Source organism: Salvelinus sp. IW2-2015, linkage group LG11 (genome assembly GCF_002910315.2).
Source record: "Salvelinus sp. IW2-2015 linkage group LG11, ASM291031v2, whole genome shotgun sequence".
NCBI lineage: Eukaryota > Metazoa > Chordata > Actinopteri > Salmoniformes > Salmonidae > Salvelinus > Salvelinus sp. IW2-2015.
The window spans coordinates 34201768-34226775 of NC_036851.1; the positions used below are offsets into that span (position 1 = coordinate 34201768).

Sequence of the window (25008 nt, forward strand, 5' to 3'; positions counted from 1 at the left end):
TCTGCTATTTCAGCCACACCCGTTGCTGACAGGTGTATAATATCGAGCACACAGCCATGCAATCTCSACAGACAAACATTGGCAGTAGAATGGCCTTACTGAAGGGCTCTGTGACTTTCAATGTGGCACCGTCATAAGATGCCACCTTTCCAACAAGTCATCAAATGAATGCCCTGCTAGAGCTGCCCCGGTCAACTGTAAGTGCTGTTATTGTGAAGTGGAAATGTCTAGGAGCAGCAACGGCTCAGCCACGACGTGGTAGGCCACACAAGCTCACAGAGCGGAACCACCGAGTGCTAAAGCACGTAGCTCGTAAAAATTGTCTGTCCTCGGTTGCAATACTCACTACCGGGTTCTAAACTGCCTCTGGAAGCAACGTCTGCACAATAACTGTTCATCGGGAGCTTTATGAAATGGGTTTCCATGACCGAGCAGCCGCACACAAGCCTAAGTTCACCATGCRCAATGCCAAGCAACGGCTGGAGTGGTGTAAAGCTTTCCACCATTAGACTCTGGAGCAGTGGAAACGCCTTCTCTGGAGTGATGAATCCCGCTTCACCATCTGGCAGTCCGACGAACAAATATGGGTTTGGCGGATGCCAGGAGAACGCTACCTGCCACAATGCATAGTGCCAACTGTGAAGATTGGTGAAGGAGGAATAATGGTTTGGGGCTGCTTTTCATGGTTCGGGCTAGGCCCCTTAGTTCCAGTGAAGGGAAATCTTAACGCTACAGCATACAATGACATTCTAGACGATTCATTGCTTCCAAATTTGTGGCAACAGTTTGGGGAAGGCCCATTCCTGTTTCAGTATGACAATGCCCCCGTGCACAAATGGTTTGTCGAGCTCAGCGTTGAAGAACTTGACTGGCCTGCATAGAGCCCTGATCTCAAACCCATCAAACACCTTTGGGATGAATTGGAATGCCGACTGCGAACCAGACCTAATCGCCCAACATCAGTGCCCGACCTCACTAATGCTCTTGTGGCTGAATGGAAGCAAGTCCCCCCAGCAACGTTACAACATCTAGTGGAAAACCTTCCCAGAAGAGTGGAGGCTGTTATAGCAAAGGGGGAACCAACTCCATATTAATGCCCATTTTGGAATGAGATGTTTGACGAGCAGGTGTCCACATACTTTTGGTCATGTAATGTATAATTGGAGGTGAACAAACAGCTAACTCCCCCAGGCTCTTCAGGTATTTCAAGCAGACAGCAGTGTTATCAGTGAGAGCTAGGTCGTGTTTCAGTCATCTAGAATGGCTTCCTCACCGTATCTCCTTTCCTTGGTGACAACTGATAGGCATGAGGGAAAAGATACGGTCAGGTTTCTACTTTAGCCAATAAAGACCTTGTCATGTCAGCGTTCATGAAGGACAAGAACATTTTAAAGGAAATTAGGAAAGGAAAATAACAGCCTAAGGAAACGAGGAAAGGAAGGGAATTGATGACTATTGGAACAGGGAGCCAGAGAGTGACAAGGGCCATGCTTGGCTATCTGTCGTCGCCTGGCTGGGTCGTCGGAGGTGGGAAACGGTTAACGGTTAAACAGACTGAGGACTGGGGTGCTAGGGAGACTACATTCCAAACCCCTCTGTGCTGTAAAACATGGAGCTCCACTGACTCCACCACTCTGCTACACCAGACTCACTCCTCCTCTCATAAGCCCTAGTTTGTTTTGCCTCTGCTTTTTGCATGAGTGTGGAATGGCTGCTTGACTGGGAGCTACCACTCTGTCACCACAGGGGCCGCCAGACTCACTGGTCCTGAGAACACAGCATTCTTTTGAAGCCGCAAGCTTCCTTTCTCCCCCTATGTTCTTTCACAATGGGCTGTCCCTGAAGTAAAGAGGGAGAGAGAGAGGGAGAGAGAGAGAGAGAAGACAGAGACAGACAGAAAGTGAGAGGCTAGGCAGCGCTCTGGAAGCCTAGCTGATCATTGCTGTGATATTCTGACTGCCCAGCAGCTGAGAGAGAGGGCGCGTGAGAGAGAGAGAGAGAGAGAGAGAGAGAGAGAGAGAGAGAGAGAGAGAGAGAGAGAGAGAGAGAGAGAGAGAGAGAGGAGAGAGAGAGGAGAGAGAGAGAGAGAGAGAGAGAGAGAGAGAGAGAGAGAGAGAAGAGAGAGAGAGAGAGAGAGAGAGAGAGAGAGAAGAGAGAGAAGACTAGAAGCCTCTTTCCTTTCTATGAAAAACAAGTTCCCAAATAGAGCATCAACAGCAAAGTGCGGAGTGGAGGGAGTGTCTCGTCTCTTCAGGGGGAGCTGCTCACTAACATGAAGAAGAAAATAGTCCAGAGGAGCTACTACTAGTGGAAGATCTTTAAGAGGGGGAGAAGAAGACCAATAGTGTCTTTTCAGACACAATTCAAACCGATAGTGTCTATTGACTCTACTCAGACTAAAGGAGAAAGCCAAAAACTTTGTTGTCGAGGATGTCTTGGCTGTCGCCCATGTCATGGGCCAAGTGGACGTGGACAGCAGTCCGGGGAGCAGAGGAGGGAGAGGAGGTGGAGGGCCAGGAGGTGAAGGAGGAGAATGRACTGCTGCCCTGCAGAGGGCAGCGAGAGGAGGAGGAGGAAGAGAGATCTCAAGGCTGCAGGCGAGTGTGTTTGTTGGCTACATTGGAGCCTTGAAGCCTTTTAACAGTGAGAGCCCCGCAAGGCAGCTGGAGGGAGAGGGGCACCTGCTTTGCTTTTCCACCTGTGGGCTTTGTGACTTGGTGTTGTTCTGAAGGGGGGGATGAGCAGAGAGACAGAGAAAGTGAGAAAAAAGAAAGAAAGAAAAATCATTTGACTGTTAAACAGTTTTTTCCTACTGTAAGGTTCTCCCAAACAATGTTGTGTTATAGGCTTACTAGTTAATTCACGAGTGTGTGTGTGAGGTGTGTGTGTGTGTGAGAATTTTAACACGCCTCATGTATTTTATTATTGTCCCACACTACAGATAGATACAAACGAGTGATGTCATCTTAATAAAGCACACACTGTGTGTCCCTGTTCCTTGTGGGGGGGGGCAAGACATTCCCCTGCTTATAGTGTTATCACGCAAGGATGTGTGATAGAGATGGAGAGAGATCAGCATACAAATATATATTTTTATAGCCGTGTTTAATTGCTATACATATAGCACAGCATTGAGTGGTGGTGAGTCTTATTTCCAATCACAGCTACTATTAGTTGTTTATCAGACGTAGTCAACTGGTCTTGCACATGACAGCTATGCAAACGCATTACATTTAAATAAGTACACATACTACAACATGTAGAGGACACATAGTATATTATGTACACAATACGTTTGTATTTCCAGATATTCTAGTGATATGACCATACTCATCTCTCTCTCTCTCTCTCTCTCTATCTCTCTTGCTCTCTTGCTCTCTCTCTTTCTCTCTCTCTCTCTCTCTTTTGCTCGTTCTCTCTCTCTCTGTTCCAGTTCAGACTCAGAGGGCCACTTTGAAACCCCAGAGGCTCAGAGCCCTGTCCACGCTCCACTCCAATTCCCAGAAGAGCTGGAGACCTTCACCACTGACAGAGCAGGTGAGATCATTGCTGCTTGCCTTCAACACAGATAGAAGTAGGCACAAAACACGGCAAAAAAATGTACATGCCTGTATTCAATAAAATTTTAAAAAGTTGTCTAACCCTGAAGGGGCAATTATTTTTGGGCACATGAGTCAGCAACCACAACAACAAGAGCATGACAGCATATCACAACCATACCATAATGACATACCACACATAGCAACTTCACAGGAAGGGATGTTGTAGGGATATTATGCCACAAAATAGTCCCTCACAACATCTACAGTACATGGTATGGCCTACCATGACACCCCAACATCCTTTTCATTTCACTCCCACAACCACGCACCATTGACTGACCATCACCTGGAGAGAATGCATTAGCTGGCTGGCTTCTTTTGGAGTTTCCATGGCAACAATAGAGCTTTGTCATTCTGTCTGTGCATTTCCTGCAGGGAACTGTTTGTTTGTGTGTGTGTGCGCACATGCGCATGGTGCTTCAACTTTTAACATTCCCTCAGACATGGTTTTCAATAGGCTGTTTTCATTAAAAAAAGATAGTGTTTGGTAGAATCAAGTAGATTTAGTGCTTCAGACTATTTGATGACTGTCCATTAATAATGTTTTCTTAACTGAAACTGCAGATTGCGTTTGCTCTCAAAGGACTGCTACTGCATTAGATTAAACTGCACCTACTGTTGAGCTATTTTAACTCTGTTCCATCTGACATGTGGCCAAACGGAGGGAGGTGTACCATGCCACTGTAATTGAAGACATGTGCTTTGTCTGCCTACCGTACTTTTCTAGGTATGTATCTGACTGTTAGACATTCATGAAGGCCATTAAAGTTACATAGCACTTAAAGGTTGGTATTAAAGTACCTTATTCACACCAACAATTACGTATGTGGTGAGGGAGTAGTCATGGGCTGAATAAAGAACGTATCTTATCCATTCAGGTCAAACTSAGGGAGGTTACTCCACAACAATAGCATATGTGGCCCAAATAAAATATTATTATTGTAACATTGGATAAGTAAAAGGTAGAGAATGGGACCACGGCCTGCATGGGAATTGGCTTTTGACTATGGAACTCAGGAGGTCACCCAGGAACAAAAGCAGTTGCTCCTCCTTGTTTTTAATTGTCAGTGGGAGGGGTCAAAGGTCAGGAGAGTGACATCCCATGTGATGGAACTAAAAATATTTCCATTATATTGATGGGCCCCATCAGATAGATTTGGATCAATGGGCCCCATTGTGTTGTCTTGCTAATGGTTCCAGATCTGTTTGTGCTGTCTTGCTAATGGTTCCAGATCTGTTTGTGCTGTCTTGCTAATGGTTCCAGATCTGTTTGTGCTGTCTTGCTAATGGTTCCAGATCTGTTTGTGCTGTCTTGCCAATTAAGCACAAACAGATCTGGAACCCGGCTAGCATGAAGCTGCGGTACTTTTAAAAACCTGTGTACACAAAAATAACCAACTTTGTTGTCTGTCCTCCTACTCTCTGAGTACTCAACTACACTACATGACCAAAAGTATGTGGACACCTGCTCGCCTAACATCTCATTTCAAAATCATGCGCATTAACATGGAGTTGGTCCCCCCTTTGCTGCTATAACAGCCTCCACTCTTCAGGGTACAGTATTGTGTCGAGGCACAGATTTGGGGAAGGGTACCAAAAAATGTTTGCAGCATTGAAGGTCCCCAAAAACACAGTGGCCTCCATCATTCTTAAATGGAAGAAGTTTAGAACCACCAAGACTCTTCCTAGAGCTGGCCGCCCGGCAAAACTGAGCAATCGGGGGAGAAGGGCCGATGGTCACTCTGACAGAGCTCCAGAGTTCCTCTGTGGAGATGGAAAAACCTTCCAGAAGGACAACCATCTCTGCAGCACTCCACCAATCAGGCATTATGGTAGAGTGGCCAGACAGAAGCCACTCCTCAGTAAAAGGCACATGACAGCCCGCTTGGAGTTTGCACAAAATCACCTAAAGACTCTCAGACCATGAGAAACAAGATTCTCGGATCTGATGAAACCAAGATTGAACTCTTTGGCCTGAATGGCAAGCGTCCCATCTGGAGGAAACCTGGCACCATCCCTACGGTGAAGCATGGTGGTGGCAGCATCATGCTGTGGGGATGTTTTTCAGCGGCAGGGACTGGGAGACTAATCAGGATTGAGGGAAAGATGAACGGCGCAAAGTACAGAGAGATCCTTGATGAAAACCTGATCCAGAGCGCTCAGCACCTCAGACTGGGTGCGAAGGTTCACCTTCCAACAGGACAATGTCCCTAAGTACACAGCCAAGACAACACAGGAGTGGCTTCGGGACAAGTCTCTGAATGTCCTTGAGTGCCCCAGCCAGAGCTCGGACTTCAACCCGATCAAACATCTCTGGAAAGACCTAAAAATAGCTGTGCAGTGATGCTGTAATCTCTGCCAAAGGTGCTTCAACAAAGTACTGTGTWAAGGGTCTGAATACTGAATACATTTGCAAAAACATTTAAAAAAATGTTTTTGCGGTTTAAGCTCCTTAGCTTATTCAAGCCTGTCTCAAAATACAACACTGCCCATTTAAGACAGAAAAAAAGCTCTTTACCCTGACTCACTTTTCAAAGATGGCTAGAAATGCCATTTTGTGCTCTTGTAGGAAGCAACCACTCCCCCATTGCTGACTAGAAATTCGCTATAACTGGGCTAATAACTCACTTACTAGCAAAGAATGTGAACAAATGTGCACAAGTGGCTACATGCAGCTTTTGCTTTGATCTCAGAACAAGTGCATCTACTCACGACCACTCATGCGGTAAGCACAGTCCAGTTCAAAGTGAATGACACAGATCCATATATGACAATGGTCTATTTACATATAGGGATACTGCAGCTCTGATTGGTTTTGTCCCTCTGGTCTGTAGAGTRCGGGCTGAGTCGTGCTTTTTAATGCAATAGAATCCTACTCCAGTGCATTCTGCCTACAAGAAAATCTCTTGCATAGTTAGTTTTGCATACTAAGTCTTGCATAGGTTGTTTTATTTCGGTATGTTGCAGTGAAAGTGGCTAATATTGGAAATTCCCACAGTAGCGGGAAACTTTGATAGTTTTAAGTGAAGGGGGAAACTAGAAAGTTGAGTGAAGTTCAATCTCGTGCTTCTCTGTGCAGGCTGATATTTCTTCTGAGTGGCAGTCCCGGGGGAGGGAACATTGGTTGGCACTATGCATTTGGGCATGTAGCATTCGTCCATGGAAACACATTTCATGAAGCTCCCAACGAACCGTTCTTGTACTGACGTTGCTTTCAGAGCCAGTCTGGAACTCGGTAGTGAGTGTTGCAACCGAGGACAGACCATTTTTACCTGCTGTGATATGGTGATATTGGTGATATGTGATATTTCAGTTTTTGCTTTGTCATTATGGGGTATTGTGGATGGATTGATGAGGGRAAAAAACGATGTAATCTATTTTTAGAATAAGGCAGTAACGTAACAAAATGTGGAAAAAGTAAAGGGGTCTGAATACTTCCCAAATGCACTGTAAAACATAGCCTAATCTTTTGTATTATGATTTTTATTGTTTGTACTGGTAATCTCAATAAAAACATAAAACATATAACCTTGAAGCCCTGGGTACAGTGATCTGAACTCTGATTAACTGATTCTAGAACAGTTAAACAGAATTAATATAGATCTGGGTGCTAGGGTATCTTTGTAAGTAAGGCTGCAATGGACTATTCACCAGTGTTGTTATAACTCTCTTCCTCAGCCTCTCTCTTTGCTTCTCTCCACACACACACATGCGCACATACCCACCACACCATGCAGCGACGATCGCCGCACATACAGCACACACACACACACACACACACACACACACACACACACACACACACACACACACAACACACAGTCACATGCACTGCACACCTGCACACGATTTGACACACTGAAGCACATTCACATATATGTAAACATACTAATGGCAGATTTGACTTTGCTTAGTAATGATTACAGTAGCTCTAAATATTTGGAATATGAGGATCAATGCTGCATTAAACGCTGTAGCAAATTAATTCCTCCACTCCACTGTATATAAATAATCTAGGTCAGAGGCTGACCCCTGTCTCCTAGCAACAGACTTTTGCATGAAAACTACTTTGAAGATGACAGCCATCATGAAACAGTTGTACATTCTAAAGGGAGTGTTGCAAAATCAACAGCTCTCTCAGTCTAACCTGTTATTCATTTATTAGGCAAGTCAGTTAAGAACAAATTCTTATTTACAATGACGGCCTAGGAACAGTGGGTTAACTTCCTTGTTCAGGGGCAGAACGACAAATTTTTACCTTGTCAGCTCGGGGATTCAATCTAGCAACCTTTCGGTTACTGGCCCAACGCTCTAACCACTAGGCTACCTGCCATTATAGTTTTTATATTTCCTTATCACAGTTTCCAGTCACATGAATGCATTGTTATGTTATTAGGTATTTAAAGAATAGCGTAACCATGGAAATATATGCATGCAACTGTATATTACTGTGGGATTGGTAGCCTTTCTCTTAACCTTTCTTAATATTCATACTCTAGCTAGCAACCTGCCTTGAGAAGGCTATTTTGTTGAAATTACAGCACACTCCAAATAATATATTTGATCATATTTTGCATTTGTGGCTATGTTTTTTACTTGTTTTTGAGTCGACTTGTCAAATCCCCTCTCCTGCTTTTACCAGATGCTCTGGGGGAGGAAGATGAACAGCTGATAGTGTCTGGCCCAGCCAGGGATCCAGCTCCTAGCCTCCTCTTTAACCAGAACATGGGTCAGGCCAAGCCCCCCTTGGCCCCTGAGGAGGAGGCCCCTGTGGACTCTGAGGGGCCACAAACACTGCCCAACACCACAGACACTGCAGAGGTTCAACCTCCAATAGCAGGCCCATCAGCCCAGACCAATGGAGCAGCAAAGGCCACTGCTTCTCTAGACTTAGGTCTACCTGAGGAGGATAGACCACTGGCTACTTCTCTAGACTTAGGCCTAACTGAGGAGGATAGACCACTGGCTACTTCTCTAGACTTAGGCCTAACTGAGGAGGATAGACCACTGGCTACTTCTCTAGACTTAGGCCTACCTGAAGAGGAGAGGCCACTTGCTACCTCTCTAGACTTAGGCCTAACTAAGGAGGCTAGCAGTACAGAGACGCTTTGTAATGGACACCCCATAGAGACCATCCCTGAACCTCAGGCCAAACACACTAAAACCATACCCCCTTCCCTGAAGATAAAGGGAGCCTTTTCCAGGGCTAGTGCACAGAGGGGCAGGGACAGTGATATCACCCTAGTCCCTAAGGCTAGCTACAACTTCAACCTGGACCAATTCGACGACAGCTTCAATCCGTTGGCCAGCGGCGGCTACAAAATTCAGAACTCCCCGCCAGCTTTTGCAGCCGATGCCCTGCCCACAATGGAGTCGCTACCTGTACCTAGCTCCCTGCCCACACTGGGGTCGTTACCTGTATGCAGCTCTTCTCCACCGCTTTGTGGGACTAGTTCCTCACCTAAAATGGACGTTGAGGAGGTCAAAGATTCAGCATCGGAGGCATCAGAGGAGCCCAAGCCTGTGAAGATGGAGTTTGGGTTAGACGAGGCAGTCGAGGTAAAAAAAACACCGCCCAGGAGGATGGGTAAAAAGCCCAGCAGCAAGCTCGCCGTCAAGAAACCAAGGGCAAAAGCAACGACAACAGTACCTGCCCTAACGCCGGCACCCGAACCAGTAATAGCTGAACCGGTAGTAGAGACGGTTTCAGAAACGACTTCCGAACAGCTTTCCATGCAAGGTGCCACCTTAAGTTTGGACGACGTTCCTATTCCCAAGTCCACTTATAACTTTGACCYCAACCAGTGGGATGACCCTAATTTGAACCCGTTTGGGGGTGGKGGTGTCAAAATAAGTAGTTCCCCGGTTTTGCCCAAAGGATCCTACAGCTTTGATCCTCACAACTTTGACAACTATGTGGACCCCTTTAAGCCATCTACAGCCCTGGGCAGCGAGAACTCAACCTCCCAGGATACCCCACTTCCTCCGCCAGCAGAGGAAGCAGTGAAACCAAAGCTGGAGCAGCCCCTGGATGAGGGGAAGAGAATGTGTCAGAATCCAAAGAAAAGCAAGGACAGGATCATCACGTAAGTCCTCTACACTCACTAGTGTTCCAACACTAGTATAGCCTTCTTCATGTTAGTTCTGTTTTCAGAATGTGGATTGTCTTAACAAGAAGAAAGCATTCCATTTTCTTCCCGTGTCTTTTAAAAACACTTGGCAATGTGTATTTTATAAAACAATACTGTCAGAAAGCGAGTAAACATGTTAGATATTGCTCAATGGCCTATGTGATACCAAACTTGGCTTCATGGTTCTCACATTAGGCTGGGAAATATAATTTTGCCATTTGCAAGGCCACTGGCATCATAATGTTTGTCAGAAGCCTGCTGCCAAATCTTCACCTYCCCAGCCAACTCCTAGAAACCTATCTAATAATGCTGAGCAGTACATCTCTACTCATTCCTCCTTCGCTCTCTCCCTCATCTTTCATTTTCCTGCTGTATTCCCTATTGACCTTCTCCCGCCAACCCTACCAACCAACCTCCACTGTCTGTCTATCATGCACCTTTTCTCTGCTTCTCCTCCCACCTTGTGTTCATTCGCCTCAGGACCACTGAACAAGTGAAGTTTCTCTGTTTTCAGTTGTAAGTAGTACTCCCTCTTTCCTCACTCATTCTCTCTCTCGCTCTCTGGGTTGGTCTGCCATCTTTGCTTTCAGTCCTATTGCATGTGTTGTTATGATGAGAGCTCAGTGAAGGAGCTTTTAGTGTCCTGCACTCCTGCATGTTGGCACGTGAACCTTCCCCCTTAAAAAACATGCCTTCATCAGCTAGTAGGCTATTTCCTTAATGGTTGCCTTGTGAGTCTTTGGAGAGTTAAATAACAGATTTCTATCTGCATAGGATTTTGCATAGTGCTGTGCAATACTGATTAGACCAATGGGAGAATAGTGTGTATCAACCATCTGCTAGCCTGCTATCCGCTKTCTAGAGCATATCGGACTGTTAGCTTAAGAGGCCCATCAGACAAATTCTTTGGCCACTATACCTATTTTGCCAATTGGCCTGGACTCTTTCACCACACGGAGCCCTGCTGATCCACGACAACTGGTCTGCCGACGTTACAGTACGAGGGGGCTACTACTGACTTCTTCCGTCACGACGTCCCTCTCAGGCCMTTCTGCTAGCTTGCTAGCCCCGGCCCGCTAGCTGCCTGAATCGGCGTGTCTCCGGCCCGCCTGAGCAACTCACTGGACCCCTATGATCACTCGGCTACGTATGCCTCTCCCTAATGTCAATATGCCTTGTCCATTGCTGTTTAGGTTAGTAATTATTGCCTTATTTCACTGTAGAGCCTCTAGCCCTGCTCAATACGCCTTAGATAACCCTTTAGTTCCACCTCCCACACATGCGGTGACCTCACCTGGTTTAAATGATGTTTCTAGAGACAATATCTCTCTCATCGTCACTCAATGCATAGGTATACCTCAACTGTATTCACATCCTACCATACCTTTGTCTGTACATTATGCCTTGAGTATATTCTACCATGCCCAGAAATCTGATCCTTTTACTCTCTGTTCCGAACGTACTAGACGACCAGTTCTTATAGCCTTTAGCCGTACCCTTATCCTACTCCTCCTCTGTTCCTCTGGTGATGTAGAGGTTAATCCAGGCCCTGCAGTGCCTGGCTCCACTCCCACTCCCCAGGCGCTCTCATTTGTTGACTTCTGTAACCGTAAAAGCCTTGGTTTCATGTATGTTAACATTAGAAGCCTCCTCCCTAAATTTGTTTTATTCACTGCCTGAGCACACTCTGCCAACCCGGATGTCCTAGCTGTGTTTGCAGAGATAGCCTGCAGAGTTCTGTCTTACTATCCAGGTCTGTGCCCAAACAATTTGAGCTTCTACTTTTAAAAATCCACCTTTCCAGAAACAAGTCTCTCACCGTTGCCGCTTGCTATAGACCACCCTCTGCCCCCAGCTGTGCCCTGGACACCATATGTGAATTGATTGCCCCCCATCTATCTTCAGAGCTCGTGCTGTTAGGTGACCTAAACTGAGATATGCTTAACAACCCGGCCATCCTACAATCTAAGCTTGATGCCCTCAATCTCACACAAATTATTAATGAACCTACCAGGTACAACCCCAAATCCGTAAACACGGGCACCCTCATCGATATCATACTAACCAACCTGACCTCCAAATACACCTCTGCTGTCTTCAACCAGGATCTCAGCGATCACTGCTTCATTGCCTGCGTCCGTAATGGGTCTGTGGTCAAATGACCACCCCTCATCACTGTGAAAACGCTTCCTAAAACACTTCAGCGAGCAGGCCTTTCTAATCGACCTGGCCCGGGTATCCTGGAAGGATATTGACCTCATTCCGTCAGTAAAGAATGCCTGGTTATTCTATAAAAGTGCTTTCCTCACCATCTTAAATAAGCACGCCCCATTCAAAAAATGTAGAACCAGGAACAGATATAGCTCTTGGTTCACTCCAGACTTGAGTGCACTTGACCAGCACAAAAACATCCTGTGGCGTACTGCATTAGCATTGAAAAGCCCCTGCGATATGCAACTTTTCAGGGAAGTTACGAACCAATATACACAGGCAGCTGGGAAAGCAAAGGCTAGCTTTTTCAAACAGAAATTTGCATCCTGTAGCACAAACTCCAAAATGTTCTGGGACACTGTAAAGTCCATGGAGAATAAGAGCACCTCCTCCCAGCTGCCCACTACACTGAGGCTAGGAAACACTGTCACCACCGATAAATCCACTATAATTGAGAATTTCAATAAGCATTTTTCTACGGCTGGCCATGCTTTCCACCTGGCTACCCCTACCCCGGTCAACAGCTCTGTGCCCCCCACAGCAGCTTGCCCAAGCGTCCCCCCATTTCTCCTTCACCCAAATACAGATAGCTGATGTTCTGAAAGAACTGCAAAATCTGGACCCCTACAAATCAGACAGGCTAGACAATCTGGACCCTCTCTTTCTAAAAATTATCTGCCGAAATTGTTGCAACCCCTATTACTAGCSTGTTCAATCTCTCTTTTGTATCRTCTGAGATCCCCAAAGATTGGAAAGCTGCCGCGGTCATCCCCCTCTTCAAAGGGGGAGACACTCTAGACCCAAACTGCTACAGACCTATATCTATCCTACCCTGCCTTTCTAAGGTCTTCGAAAGCCAAGTTAACAAACAGATCACCGACCATTTCGAATCCCACCGTACCTTCTCCTCTATGCAATCTGGTTTCAGAGCTGGTCATGGGTGCACCACAGCCATGCTCAAGGTCCTAAACGATATCATAACCGCCATCGATAAGAGACAATACTGTGCATTCATCGACCTGGCCAAGGCTTTCGACTCTGTCAATCACAGCATTCTTATCGGCAGACTCAACAGCCTTGGTTTCTCAAATGACTGCCTCGCCTGGTTCACCAACTACTTCTCAGACAGAGTTCAGTGTGTCAAATCGGAGGGCCTGTTGTCCGGACCTCTGGCAGTCTCTATGGGGATGCCACAGGGTACAACCCTCGGGCCAACTCTTTTCTCTGTATACATCAATGATGTCGCGCTTGCTGCTGGTGATTCTCTGATCCACCTCTACGCAGACAACACCATTCTGTATATTCTGGCTTGACACTGTGCTCACTAACCTCCAGACAAGCTTCAATGCCATCAACTCTCCTTCCGTGGCCTCCAACTGCTCTTAAATGAAAGTAAACTAAATGCATGCTCTTCAACCGATCGCTGCCCACACCTGCCTGCCCGTCCAGCATCACTACTCTGGACTTTCTACTTAGAATATGTGGACCTACAAATACCTGGTGTCTGGTTAGACTCTAACTCTCTTCCAGCCTCACATTAAGCATCTCCAATCCAAAATTAATCTAGAATCGGCTTCCTATTTCGCAACAAAGCATCCTTCACTCATGCTGCCAACATACCCTCATAAAACTGCCTATCCTACCGATCCTTGACTTCGGCGATGTCATTTACAAAATAGCCTCCAGCACTCTACTCAGCAAATTGGATGCAGTCTATCACAGTGCCATCCGTTTTGTCACCAAAGGCCCATATACTACCCACCACTGCGACCTGTATGCTCTCGTTGGCTGGCCCTCGCTTCATATTCGTCGCCAAACCCACTGGCGCCAGGTCTATAAGTCTTTGCAGGGAAAAGCCCCGCCTTATCTCAGCTCACTGGTCACCATAGCAGCACCCACCCGTAGCACGCGCTCCAGCAGGTATATTTCACTGGGCACCCCCAAAGCCAATTCCTCCTTCGGCCGCCTTTCCTTCCAGTTCTCTGCTGCCAATGACTGGAATGAACTGCAAAAATCACTGAAGCTGGAGACTCATATCTCCCTCACTAGCTTTAAGCACCAGCTGTCAGAGCAGGTCACAGATCACTGCACCTGTACATAGCTCATCTGTAAATAGCCCATCCAACTACCTCATCCMCATACTGTTATTTATTTTGTTCCTTTGCACCCCAGTATCTCTACTTGTACACTCATCTTCTGCACATCTATCACTCCAGTGTTTATTTGCAAAATTGTAATTATTTTTGCCACTATGGCCTATTTTTTGCCTTACCTCCCTTATCCTACCTCATTTGCACACATTGTATATAGATTTATTTTATTTTATTTTTGACTGTATGTTTGTTTATTCCATGTATAACTCTGTGTTGTTGTTTGTGTCGCACTGCTTTGCTTTATCTTGGCCAGGTCGCAGTTGTAAATGAGAACTTGTTCTCAACTAGCCTACCTGGTTAAATAAAAGTGAAATTAAAAATACATTTTAAAAAGTACAGTTTATTAGATACATGTCCCAAACAATTACATGTTCAGTGTCCTAATAACCAATGCTACTGTATATTCTGTATTTACAAATCCTCTTCCGGTGTTCCTCTAGGAATTTGTGTAAGGTGAAGAAGTATGAAAACCAGTCCCTGGTCCTGGATGTCTGCAATCAGGTGTGTGTGTGTGTGTGTGTGTGTGTGTGTGTGCATAAGTGCTTGTGCAATATCAGTTGAATATAACCTTGCTACAGTGGCACTGCAATGGTCTATTACTCAGTAGGTTAACACACACACACACACACACACACAACACACACACACACACACACACACCACACACACAACACACACACACACACACACACACACACAGCTTCTTTCTCTCATGCTGACAAGTGCATCCCTTTCTCACACTCTCATCATTGTGTCCATAGCACTGCGGTACAGCCCTGTCGTGTTGACAGATGCATGAATCATCACTTAGCACGTGTTTATCAGTCTGTAGATGCCATGTGCCATCAAGTTTTATCGCATCCCATAACACTCCAATTGACTATTAAACTACCTCAAGTGAACCACCTAATCTACTACTTTGAGAAACAAAACAAAAATATTGTAGAAATCAAGTGCTATTTGCATGTTAAAATGCATATGGAATGCACCGTGCAATATTACGGCATTGTTTACTTTTTTTGTTGGTGGACTCTCTATGCAGATTTTACAGTGTGGCTCAGTAGTTCCCAGCCCGTGGTTCCCATCCCAGTTTACCAGATGGAATACATTCAATTCAATATAGTAATGACACCACAGGTGTTCTATCTGACTGTAGGCTGACGGTATGCTGACACTCCATTCTCTTGTTTACAGGAAGAGGATGTGGTGGTGTCACAGGTCCAAGAAATGCCCCGCCGCATTCGCCATGCCACCGATGAGGAAAAGCTGGCTTGCAGTGAAATCATGGACCAGAAAGCCAATGAGGAAGCCGGGATGGAGGTGGAGGAGGAAGAAGACTCAGTGTGTGCCAAAGGCCCAGCTAAAGGCCCAACCAAAGGCCTGGCCATCACAGACAATGTCAAAAGCCAGGCAATGCTGGATGGTAAGTTTGGTTTGGCTCTCAGGGYGTTCTTTAGATTTATTCAATGACCAAGACGTAGTCAAAGGGACTCTGTTTAAAAGTCTAAAGGGGCCAGTGGCCGCAAAACAAAAAACAAAACAATGCCAGCAGTTTTAGACAATCCATTAGATTAGCTCCATTAGATTACACTTGACTACAGACAAAGCAGAAAAGCAGTTTCTGGAGAGCCTCTGGGATTGTAGTCCCATAATAGTTTTTACTGCCATCTATTGGCCATTGAAAATCAAAAGTTGAGTAAATGACTTTTCCATCTCCATCCCCATCAGAGCATGTTAACGGAGTTGAGCGGTTGGAAATCCCGCTCATTGCTCATGGAATCACCGCTCAGGCGCTCCATGTCCTTTCATACGGCACTGCTAAAAACCGCTCAGTGCTCACAGGGGAAAGAAACTCCTGCTCCAAATTCGCTCCATTCATTAAAATCACAATTGAATCAACACCCATCTATTATTGTGACTGCCTGGACCTACCAATTGGTTTTTAAGTATTGAAACCAAACCATATGGATTTGAATGAAAATATTTTAATAAACACAAAAAGGTGAATGTAAGAAGCGAACATAATTTTAAATAGGCTACATGTCATATTAAACAGCATATAAACACTAAATAGGTCAGCAGACAGACAGAAAAATACTTATTAGTTCCTTGAATWAATTTTTAGATTAATTGCTTATATTATCAGCCGGCCAGCAGCTGATAATATCCTCTCCAAACTTGCAGCCACTGGTCATGCGAAACACCTTTTTGGCCACTCTTGCCAGGCTGGGCAGACGCAGAGTTAAAAAAAATCAGGGTCTGAATACTTAGGTAAATAAGGTATTTCTGTTTTTTATTTTTAATCCATTTGCAAACATTTCTAAAACCTGTTTTCGCTTTGTCATTATGGGGTATTGTGTGTAGATTGCTGAGGATATTATTTTATTTAATCAATTTTAGAACTAGGCTGTAACATAACAAAATGTGGAAAAAATCAAGGGGTCTTTCCGAAGGCACTGTAAATATTTTGCTACAATGACACACTTAGTTATCTACCCACCTAGTTCCTTTCTGTTAGCATGTGCACGTAGTATGTACACCATCATGCTGTTGGGATAAGTGTCTTTTCAGATTCCATAATGATTCTTTAGTTGGTGACACTACATCACCGCGCTCCCTCTCTTGCTCTTGGTCCTCATCTTTGTAAGTCACCTTGATTTAGGACCTGAGTGTTTTATAACTTTCTTTCTGAAAATATTTAGCTCCAGCTCCGCTCTGCTCACATACTCTGATCCCCATAATACTTATTCATGTATTATTGTCTTCCTCTCAGGGCCACAGGCGAAGATAACACACTATATGAAGGAAAATGACATTTGCATTTCAGTAAGTAGGCTTAGATCTTTTGATTTGTCTCTAAGATTTGTTATGCTTTTTCAATAGAAGCCAGTTTGCATTAGAGCACAGATTGACATGTTTTTTCCTTGGTGTCTATAGAGTGAAGAGCTGTCAATCACCCCAAGGTCAAAGTTGATTGGCTGCAAGGGACAGGATGACAAAGGTAGTCCCTCCTCCATGGATACCATATCGCTAAATGAGATGGACAAAGCAGCGGTGCTCACCTTGATCAGAGAGGAGGTATAGTAACTGACCAATAGTGGTTATTATACCAAACTGAAAAGATCTGGGTCATGTTCATTAGGCACCAAATTGAAGAAAACGRACTGAAATAGGGAGGGACTATCTGGAGATATCTAATTAGAAATGCTAATTTTCGTTTCCCATTGCCTGCCCTAAAGAACACAACCTAGGTTGCACTAAGAGMTAGCCCTCTGAGCTAAAGGCCCAGTTCCCTGATTGCTGACTGTCACTGTAGTACTGCACACTCACTGCAGTACTTCTATTATACCATAGTAAACATACTCAAACTCTCAACAAGTACTGATGTAGGATCTTCATTTTATCAACCTGTTAAAGGAAAACTGTATTTTAGGTTTAAAAAGGTTTCTGAAGTTTGTAGTTTTCACTTTGAAATTTCAGACTTGATTTTCCCTTTAAGAAAAAACTACCCCTACATGTCCATTATTATGATCCATTTAATAATTGACATTTCCTGTTGCTGCAGGATTRTTTTCCAGCTGTAGAAACTGGCTCAAATTAAGATCCTACATCTGTAGCAAGCAACTGGATGCCTGCCAAGCCTATATTAAGCATAGTGTTTTCTCCCCAACAGATAATCACTAAAGAGATAGAGGCCAACGAGTGGAAGAGAAAGTATGAAGACAGTCATATGGAGGTGTTAGAGATGAGGTATTATATGGCACTGTTGTTTTAGTTCGACATAATTCAAAGTGAATCATATATAACAGGAAAACTCACAAGAAAGCTTTTAGACTGAAAATAAACCTTTTTATTTGGATTTGTGTTTATTCATCTCTTGTAGGAAAATAGTGGTGGAGTACGAGAAAACAGTTGCACAGATGATTGGTAAGTTCTTGAAGAGTTAATTATCTGCACTGATAWGAAATCACAGGATTGGTGAAAGCAATATAGTTGATACCTACCAGCTTATGACTTTCAGCTTATTCATACCCCTAGACTTATTCCACATTTTGTTGTTCCAGCCTAAATTTCAAAATKGATCAAATTATTTTTTTCCTCCCCTGCTACACACAATACCTCATAATAACAAAGTGAAAACATGTTTTTAGAAAATGTTGCAAATTTATTCATCAGGAAATGGAAATGAATGTATTGACAAATGAACAATTATCTTTGTATTCTCTTTTTGTTATAATTTGATTGAATTATCTTGTTTTTTAAACATCAGAGCAAATTCATGGAACTAGACGTTGATAGCAAGCCTATTAGGCTATTGAAACACCCTTGTACCCTTACTCCTTGTTTGGACGTATCTCAACTTAGTGACCTTAGACCTGTAAACTTTGCAGAGGATGAGCAGCACAAGAGGAGTGTCCTGGGCTCCCAGAAGAGTGTCCAGCAGGTGACTCTGGAGCGGGACCAGGCCCTGGACGACCTCAACTCTGTGGAGCGCTCACTCTCGGACCTCTTTAGACGTTACGAGAACATGAAGACCATCCTGGAAGGATTTAAGAAGGTATGTGTTAACGTGAGACTAGAGAGAAGGTTTAAGAAGGTGTGCGTGATACCAGTGGAGGCTGGTGGCAGGAGCTATAGGCAGACAGGCTCATTGTAATGGCTGGAATGGAGTAAATGAGACGGAGTCAAACATCATTTCCATATGTTTGATACCGTTTCATGTATACCATTCCAGCCATTACAATGAGCCCATCCTGCTATAGCTCCTCCTACCAGCCGCTTATGCGTGACTTGTGTTACCGTTACACTAGCAAGGTTCACTCACTGTACTTGAAAGACTGTTGAGTTGAAGTAAACCTTTCTGTCAGTCCATGTTGTATTCTGTGTTTTACTTCATGTTTTGATTGTTCTTTACCTGACCTTTCATTATCACTACTTGTAATGGAGAAATACCAACCCACCAAAACAATACATTCGGTTGAATTAAATTTCAGATCTGTCTGTGTGTGTGTATCTAGAATGAAGAGGTGCTGAAGAAGTGTGCCCAAGAGTATCTGGTCCGCGTCAGACAGGAGGAGCAGAGATACCACACACTCAAGATCCACGCTGAGGAAAAACTAGACAAGTAAAGACAGACACATACACTTTTTAGTTTAATATAATTTTGATTTATTTTACCCAAAGAGATTATTTATAATGTATTTAAGATTATAAACACAAAAGTATGTGGACACCCCTTCAAATTATTGGATTTGGCTATTTCAGCCACACCCGTTGCTGACAGGTGTATAAAATCGAGCACAGCCATGCAATCTCCATGGACAAACATTGGCAGTAGAATGGCCTTACTTTTGATGACTTCTGTAACCGTAATAGCCTTGGTTCCATGCATGTTAACATTAGAAGCCTCCTCCCTAAGTTTGTTTTATTCACTGCCTGAGCACACTCTGCCAACCCGGATGTCCTAGCCGTGTCTGAATCCTGGCTTAGGAAGACCACCAAAAATTCTGAAATCTCCATTCCTAACTACAACATTTTCAGACAAGATAGAACGGCCAAAGGGGGCGGAGTTGCAATCTACTGCAAAGATAGCCTGCAGAGTTCTGTCCTACTATCCAGGTCTGTACCCAAGCAATTTGAACTTCTACTTTTAAAAATCCACCTTTAAAAACAAGTCTCTCACCGTTGCCGCCTGCTATAGACCACYCTCTGCCCCCAGCTGTGCTCTGGACACCATACGTGAACTGATTGCCCCCCATCTATTTTCAGAGCTTGTGCTGCTAGGTGACCTAAACTGGGACATGCTTAACACCCCAGCCATCCTACAATCTAAGCTTGATGCCCTCAATCTCACACAAATGATCAATGAACCTACCAGGTACAACCCCAAAGCCGTAAACATGGGCAACCTCATAGATATCATCCTAACCAACTTGCCCTCTAAATACACCTCTGCTGTTTTCAACCAAGATCTCAGCGATCACTGCCTCATTGCCTGCATCCGTAATGGGTCAGCGGTCAAACGACCTCCACTCATCACTGTCAAACGCTCCCTGAAACACTTCAGCGAGCAGGCCTTTCTAATCGACCTGGCCCGGGTATCCTGGAAGGATATAGATCTCATCCCGTCAGTAGAGGATGCCTGGTTATTTTTTTTTAAATGCCTTCCTCACCATCTTAAATAAGCATGCCCCATTCAAGAAATTTAGAACCAGGAACAGATATAGCCCTTGGTTCTCTCCAGACCTGACTGCCCTTAACCAACACAAAAACATCCTATCGCGTTCTGCATTAGCATCGAACAGCCCCCGTGATATGCAACTTTTCAGGGAAGCTAGAAACCAATATACACAGGCAGTTAGAAAAGCCAAGGCTAGCTTTTTCAAGCAGAAATTTGCTTCCTGCAATACAAACTCAAAAAAGTTCTGGGACACTGTAAAGTCCATGGAGAATAAGAACACCTCCTCCCAGCTGCCCACTGCGCTGAGGACAGGAAACACTGTCACCACCGATAAATCCACTATAATTGAGAATTTCAATAAGCATTTTTCTACGGCTGGCCATGCTTTCCACCTGGCTACCCCTACTAGAGAGTCGACCGATTAATCGGAATGGCCGATTATCGGAATGGCGATTAATCGGGGCGATTTCAAGTTTTCATAACAATCGATATCGGTATTTTTTATTTAATCTTTATTTAACTAGGCAAGTCAGTTAAGAACACATTCTTATTTTCAATGACGGCCTAGGAACGTTCTGCCCAGAACGACAGATTTTTAACCTTGTCAGCTCGGGGATCCAATCTTGCACCCTTACAGTTAACTAGTCCAATGCTCTAACACCTGATTACATTGCACTCCACGAGGAGCCTGCCTGTTGGCGAATGCAGTAAGCTAAGGTAAGTTGCTAGCTAGCATTAAACTTATCTTATAAAAAACAATCAATCAATGACTGTCATTGCGCCAATGTGTACTTAACCATAAACATCAATGCCTTTCTTAAAATCAATACACAAGTATATATTTTTAAACCTGCATATTTAGCTAATAGAAATCCAGGTTAGCAGAGCAATATTAACCAGGTGAAATTGTTGTCATTTCTCTTGCGTTCATTGCATGCAGAGTCAGGGTATATGCAACATTGCTTGGCCGCCTGGCTCATTGCGAACTAATTTGCCATAATATTACATAATTATGACAACATTGAAGGTTGTGCAATGCAACAGGAATATTTAGACTCATGGATGCCACCCGTTAGATAAAAATACGGAACGGAATAAACGTTTTGTTTTCGAGGTGATAGTTTCCGGATGTCAAAGGTATATGGTTTAGAGAGAAAATAGTCGACGCGTATAAATTCCTGTAATAACTTCGGCTGAATTTGAAAGGGGTTCCTTCGTTATTTTTACCGTTCATGTCTTCCATAGAGAATTTCTTGATCTACTTCAAATAAGGTCTGTGTTTCGTGCAGGCTTAAACCGCTCGACGTTTTGATACCCGTGTAAATTCTCACTAGGATAAGGTAACGTTTGTCAACATATTTTCATAAATCCACTCTTCAATCTTTTTTTTTATCTTCGCTTATATTTAGCCAATATTGATCAGAGTTACCTTTGTCCTATGGATATCTACACAGTTATAAAATTGGCACAGGTGATGTAAGCCTACACGAAACACAGACCTTATTTTAAGTGAATCTAAAAATATCCTATGCAATAATGAAGGAACCGCTTTCAGATTTGCTAGGTGTCATGGGAATTATGACTCGCACTTTGGTTGTCAATTCTTACCATGCCCATTATTAAATAAAGATTTCCTGCATATAGAAATTAAGGTTTTTGTTTTCAACATTCATCACAGGTAACTTAAACTCTAATTTTATTCAAAACAGTTGAGAGTATTTGTCTCCTAAGCAGACTCTTCAGTATCATTGTCACTTCAGAGCTGTGTGCGTGTATTTATGTATTATATTAAGTTAAAATAAAAATGTTCATTGTTCATTCAGTATTGTTGCAATTGTCATTATTACAAAAATGTGTGTGTGTGTATGATATATATATAAAAAATATATTTTTTTATAAATCGGCCGATTAATCGGTATCGGCTTTTTTTGTCCACCAATAATCGGTATCGGTATCGGCTTTTTTTGTCCACCAATAATCGGATCGGTATCGGCATTGAAAAATCATAATCGGTCGACCTCTAACCCCTACCCCGGTCAACAGCACTGACCCCCACAGCAACTCGCCCAAAACTTCCCCATTCTCCTTCTCCCAAATCCAGTCAGCTGATGTTCTTGAAAGAGCTTCAAAATCTGGACCCCTACAAATCAGCCGGCTAGACATTCTGGACCGGTTCTTTCTAAAATGATCTGCCGAACATTGTTGGAACCCCTATTACTAGCCTGTTCAACCTCTCTTTCGTGTCGTCTGAGATTCCCAAAGATTGGATACCAGCTGCGTCATCCCCTCTTCAAAGGGGGGACACTCTTGACCCAAACTGCTACAGACCTATATCTATCCTACCCTGCCTTTCTAAGGTCTTCGAAAGCCAAGTCAACAAACAGATTACCGACCATTTCGAATCCCACCATACCTTCTCGCCTATGCAATCTGGTTTCAGAGCTGGTCACGGGTGCACCTCAGCCACGCTCAAGGTCCTAAACGATATCCTAACCGCCATCGATAAGAAAACAATACTGTGCAGCCGTATTCATTGACCTGGCCAAGGCATTCGACTCTGTCAATCACCACATCCTTATCGGCAGACTCGATAGCCTTAGTTTCTTCTCTGATAGAGTTCAGTGTGTCAAATCGGAGGGCCTGTTGTCCGGCCGCTGGCAGTCTCTATGGGGGTGCCACAGGGTTCAATTCTTGGACCGACTCTCTTCTCTGTATACATCAATGATGTCGCTCTTGCTGCTGGTGAGTCTCTGATCCACCTCTACGCAGACGACACCATTCTGTATACTTCTGGCCCTTCTTTGACACGTTGTTAACAACCCTCCAAACGAGCTTCAATGCCATACAACTCTCCTTCCGTGGCCTCCAATTGCTCTAAATACAAGTAAAACTAAATGCATGCTCTTCAACTGATCGCTACCTGCTCGCCCGTCCAACATCACTACTCTGGACGGTTCTGACTTAGAATATGTGGACAACTACAAATACCTAGGTGTCTGGTTAGACTGAACTCCCCTTCCAGACTCACATCAAACATCTCCAATCCAAAGTTAAATCTAGAATTGGCTTCCTATTTCGCAACAAAGCATCCTTCACTCATGCTGCCAAACATACCCTTGTAAACTGACCATCCTACTGATCCTTGACTTCGGCAATGTAATTTACAAAATAGCCTCCAATACCCTACTCAATAAATTGGATGCAGTCTATCATAGTGCCATCCGTTTTGGATGGCACTAACCCACTGGCTCCAGGTCATCTACAAGACCCTGCTAGGTAAAGTTCCCCTTATCTCAGCTCGCTGGTCACCATAGCAGCACCCACCTGTAGCACACGCTCCAGCAGGTATATCTCTTTGGTCACCCCAAAACCAATTCTTCCTTTGGCCGCCTCTCCTTCCAGTTCTCTGCTGCCAATGACTGGAATGACTACAAAAATCTTCGAAACTGGAAACACTTATCTCCCTCCCTTTAAGCACCAGCTGTCAGAGCAGCTCACTGATTACTGCACCTGTACATAGCCCATCTATAATTTAGCCCAAACAACTACCTCTCCCCCTACTGTATTTACTTATTATTTTGCTCCTTTGCACCCCATTATTTCCATCTCTACTTTGCACATTCTTCCACTGCAAATCTACCATTCCAGTGTTTTACTTGCTATATTGTATTTACTTCGCCACCATGGCCTTTTTTTGCCTTTACCTCCCTTATCTCACCTATTTGCTCACATTGTATATAGACTTATTTTTCTACGTATTATTGACTGTATGTTTGTTTTACTCCATGTGTAACTCTGGTGTTTGTATGTGTCGAACTGCTTTGCTTTATCTTGGCCAGGTCGCAATTGTAAATGAGAACTTGTTCTCAACTTGCCTACCTGGTTAAATAAAGGTGAAATAAAAAACTAAAAAACTGAAGAGTTCAGTGACTTTCAACTTGGCACCGTCAACAAGTCAGTTCGTCAAATGTCTGCCCTGCTAGAGCTGCCCTGGTCAACTGTAAGTGCTGTTATTGTGAAGTGGAAACATCTAGGAGCAACAACGACTCAGCCGCGAAGTGGTAGCCACACAAGCTCGCAGAATGGGACCGCTGAGTGCTGAAGCACGTAAACATTGTATGTCCCCTATTACAACACTCATTATCGAGTTCCAAACTGCCTCTGGAAGCAATGTCAGCACAATAACTGTTTGTCGGGAGCTTCATGAAATGGGTTTCCATGGCCGAACCGCCACACATAAGCCTAAGATCACCATGTGCAATGCCAAGCATCGGCTGGAGTGGTGTAAAGCTCACCGCCATTGGACTCTGGCGCAGTGGAAACGTGTTCTCTGGAGTGATGAATCATGCTTCACCATCTGGCAGTCGGACGGACAAATTGTGGTTTGGCGGATGCCAGGAGAACCCTACCTGCCCCAATGCATAGTGCCAACTGTAAAGTTTGGTGGAGGAGAAATAATGGTATGTGGCTGTTTTTCATGGTTCGGGCTAGGCTCCTTAGTTCCAGTGAAGGGAAATCTTAACGCTACAGCATACAATGACATTCTAGACGATTCTGTGCTTCCAACTTTGTGGCAACAGTTTGGGGAAGGCCCATTCCTGTTTCAGTATGACAATGCCCCCGTGCACAAMGCGAGGTCTATACACAAATGATTTGTCGAGATCGGTGTGGAAGAACTTGACGGGCCTGCACAGAGCCCTGACCTCAACACCATCAAACACCTCTGGGAT

The 25008-nt window shown here is 44.2% G+C and overlaps 2 protein-coding genes across 4 annotated transcripts in view; both read left to right on the forward strand.

Annotated features, from left to right (window-relative positions):
* The window catches only part of plpp5 (phospholipid phosphatase 5), a 207390-nt gene that overhangs the window by 41719 nt on the left and 140663 nt on the right, over positions 1 to 25008 (forward strand). The window lies entirely within an intron of this gene.
* Positions 1 to 25008, forward strand: part of LOC111970269 (transforming acidic coiled-coil-containing protein 1-like) — a 43713-nt gene that overhangs the window by 11543 nt on the left and 7162 nt on the right. The window contains exons 1-11 of one of the 2 annotated variants that reach the window (XM_070445679.1): positions 2160 to 2597; positions 3434 to 3537; positions 8245 to 9688; positions 14538 to 14598; positions 15292 to 15520; positions 16871 to 16923; positions 17035 to 17175; positions 17771 to 17847; positions 17981 to 18024; positions 18489 to 18655; positions 19116 to 19222. In XM_070445679.1, the coding sequence (XP_070301780.1) occupies positions 2431 to 2597; positions 3434 to 3537; positions 8245 to 9688; positions 14538 to 14598; positions 15292 to 15520; positions 16871 to 16923; positions 17035 to 17175; positions 17771 to 17847; positions 17981 to 18024; positions 18489 to 18655; positions 19116 to 19222 (2594 nt within the window). In that variant the 5' untranslated portion in view covers positions 2160 to 2430. Of the gene's footprint in view, positions 1 to 2159; positions 2598 to 3433; positions 3538 to 8244; positions 9689 to 14537; positions 14599 to 15291; positions 15521 to 16870; positions 16924 to 17034; positions 17176 to 17770; positions 17848 to 17980; positions 18025 to 18488; positions 18656 to 19115; positions 19223 to 25008 lie in introns of those variants that run through there. The other variant, XM_023996921.2, reaches the window with a different exon arrangement.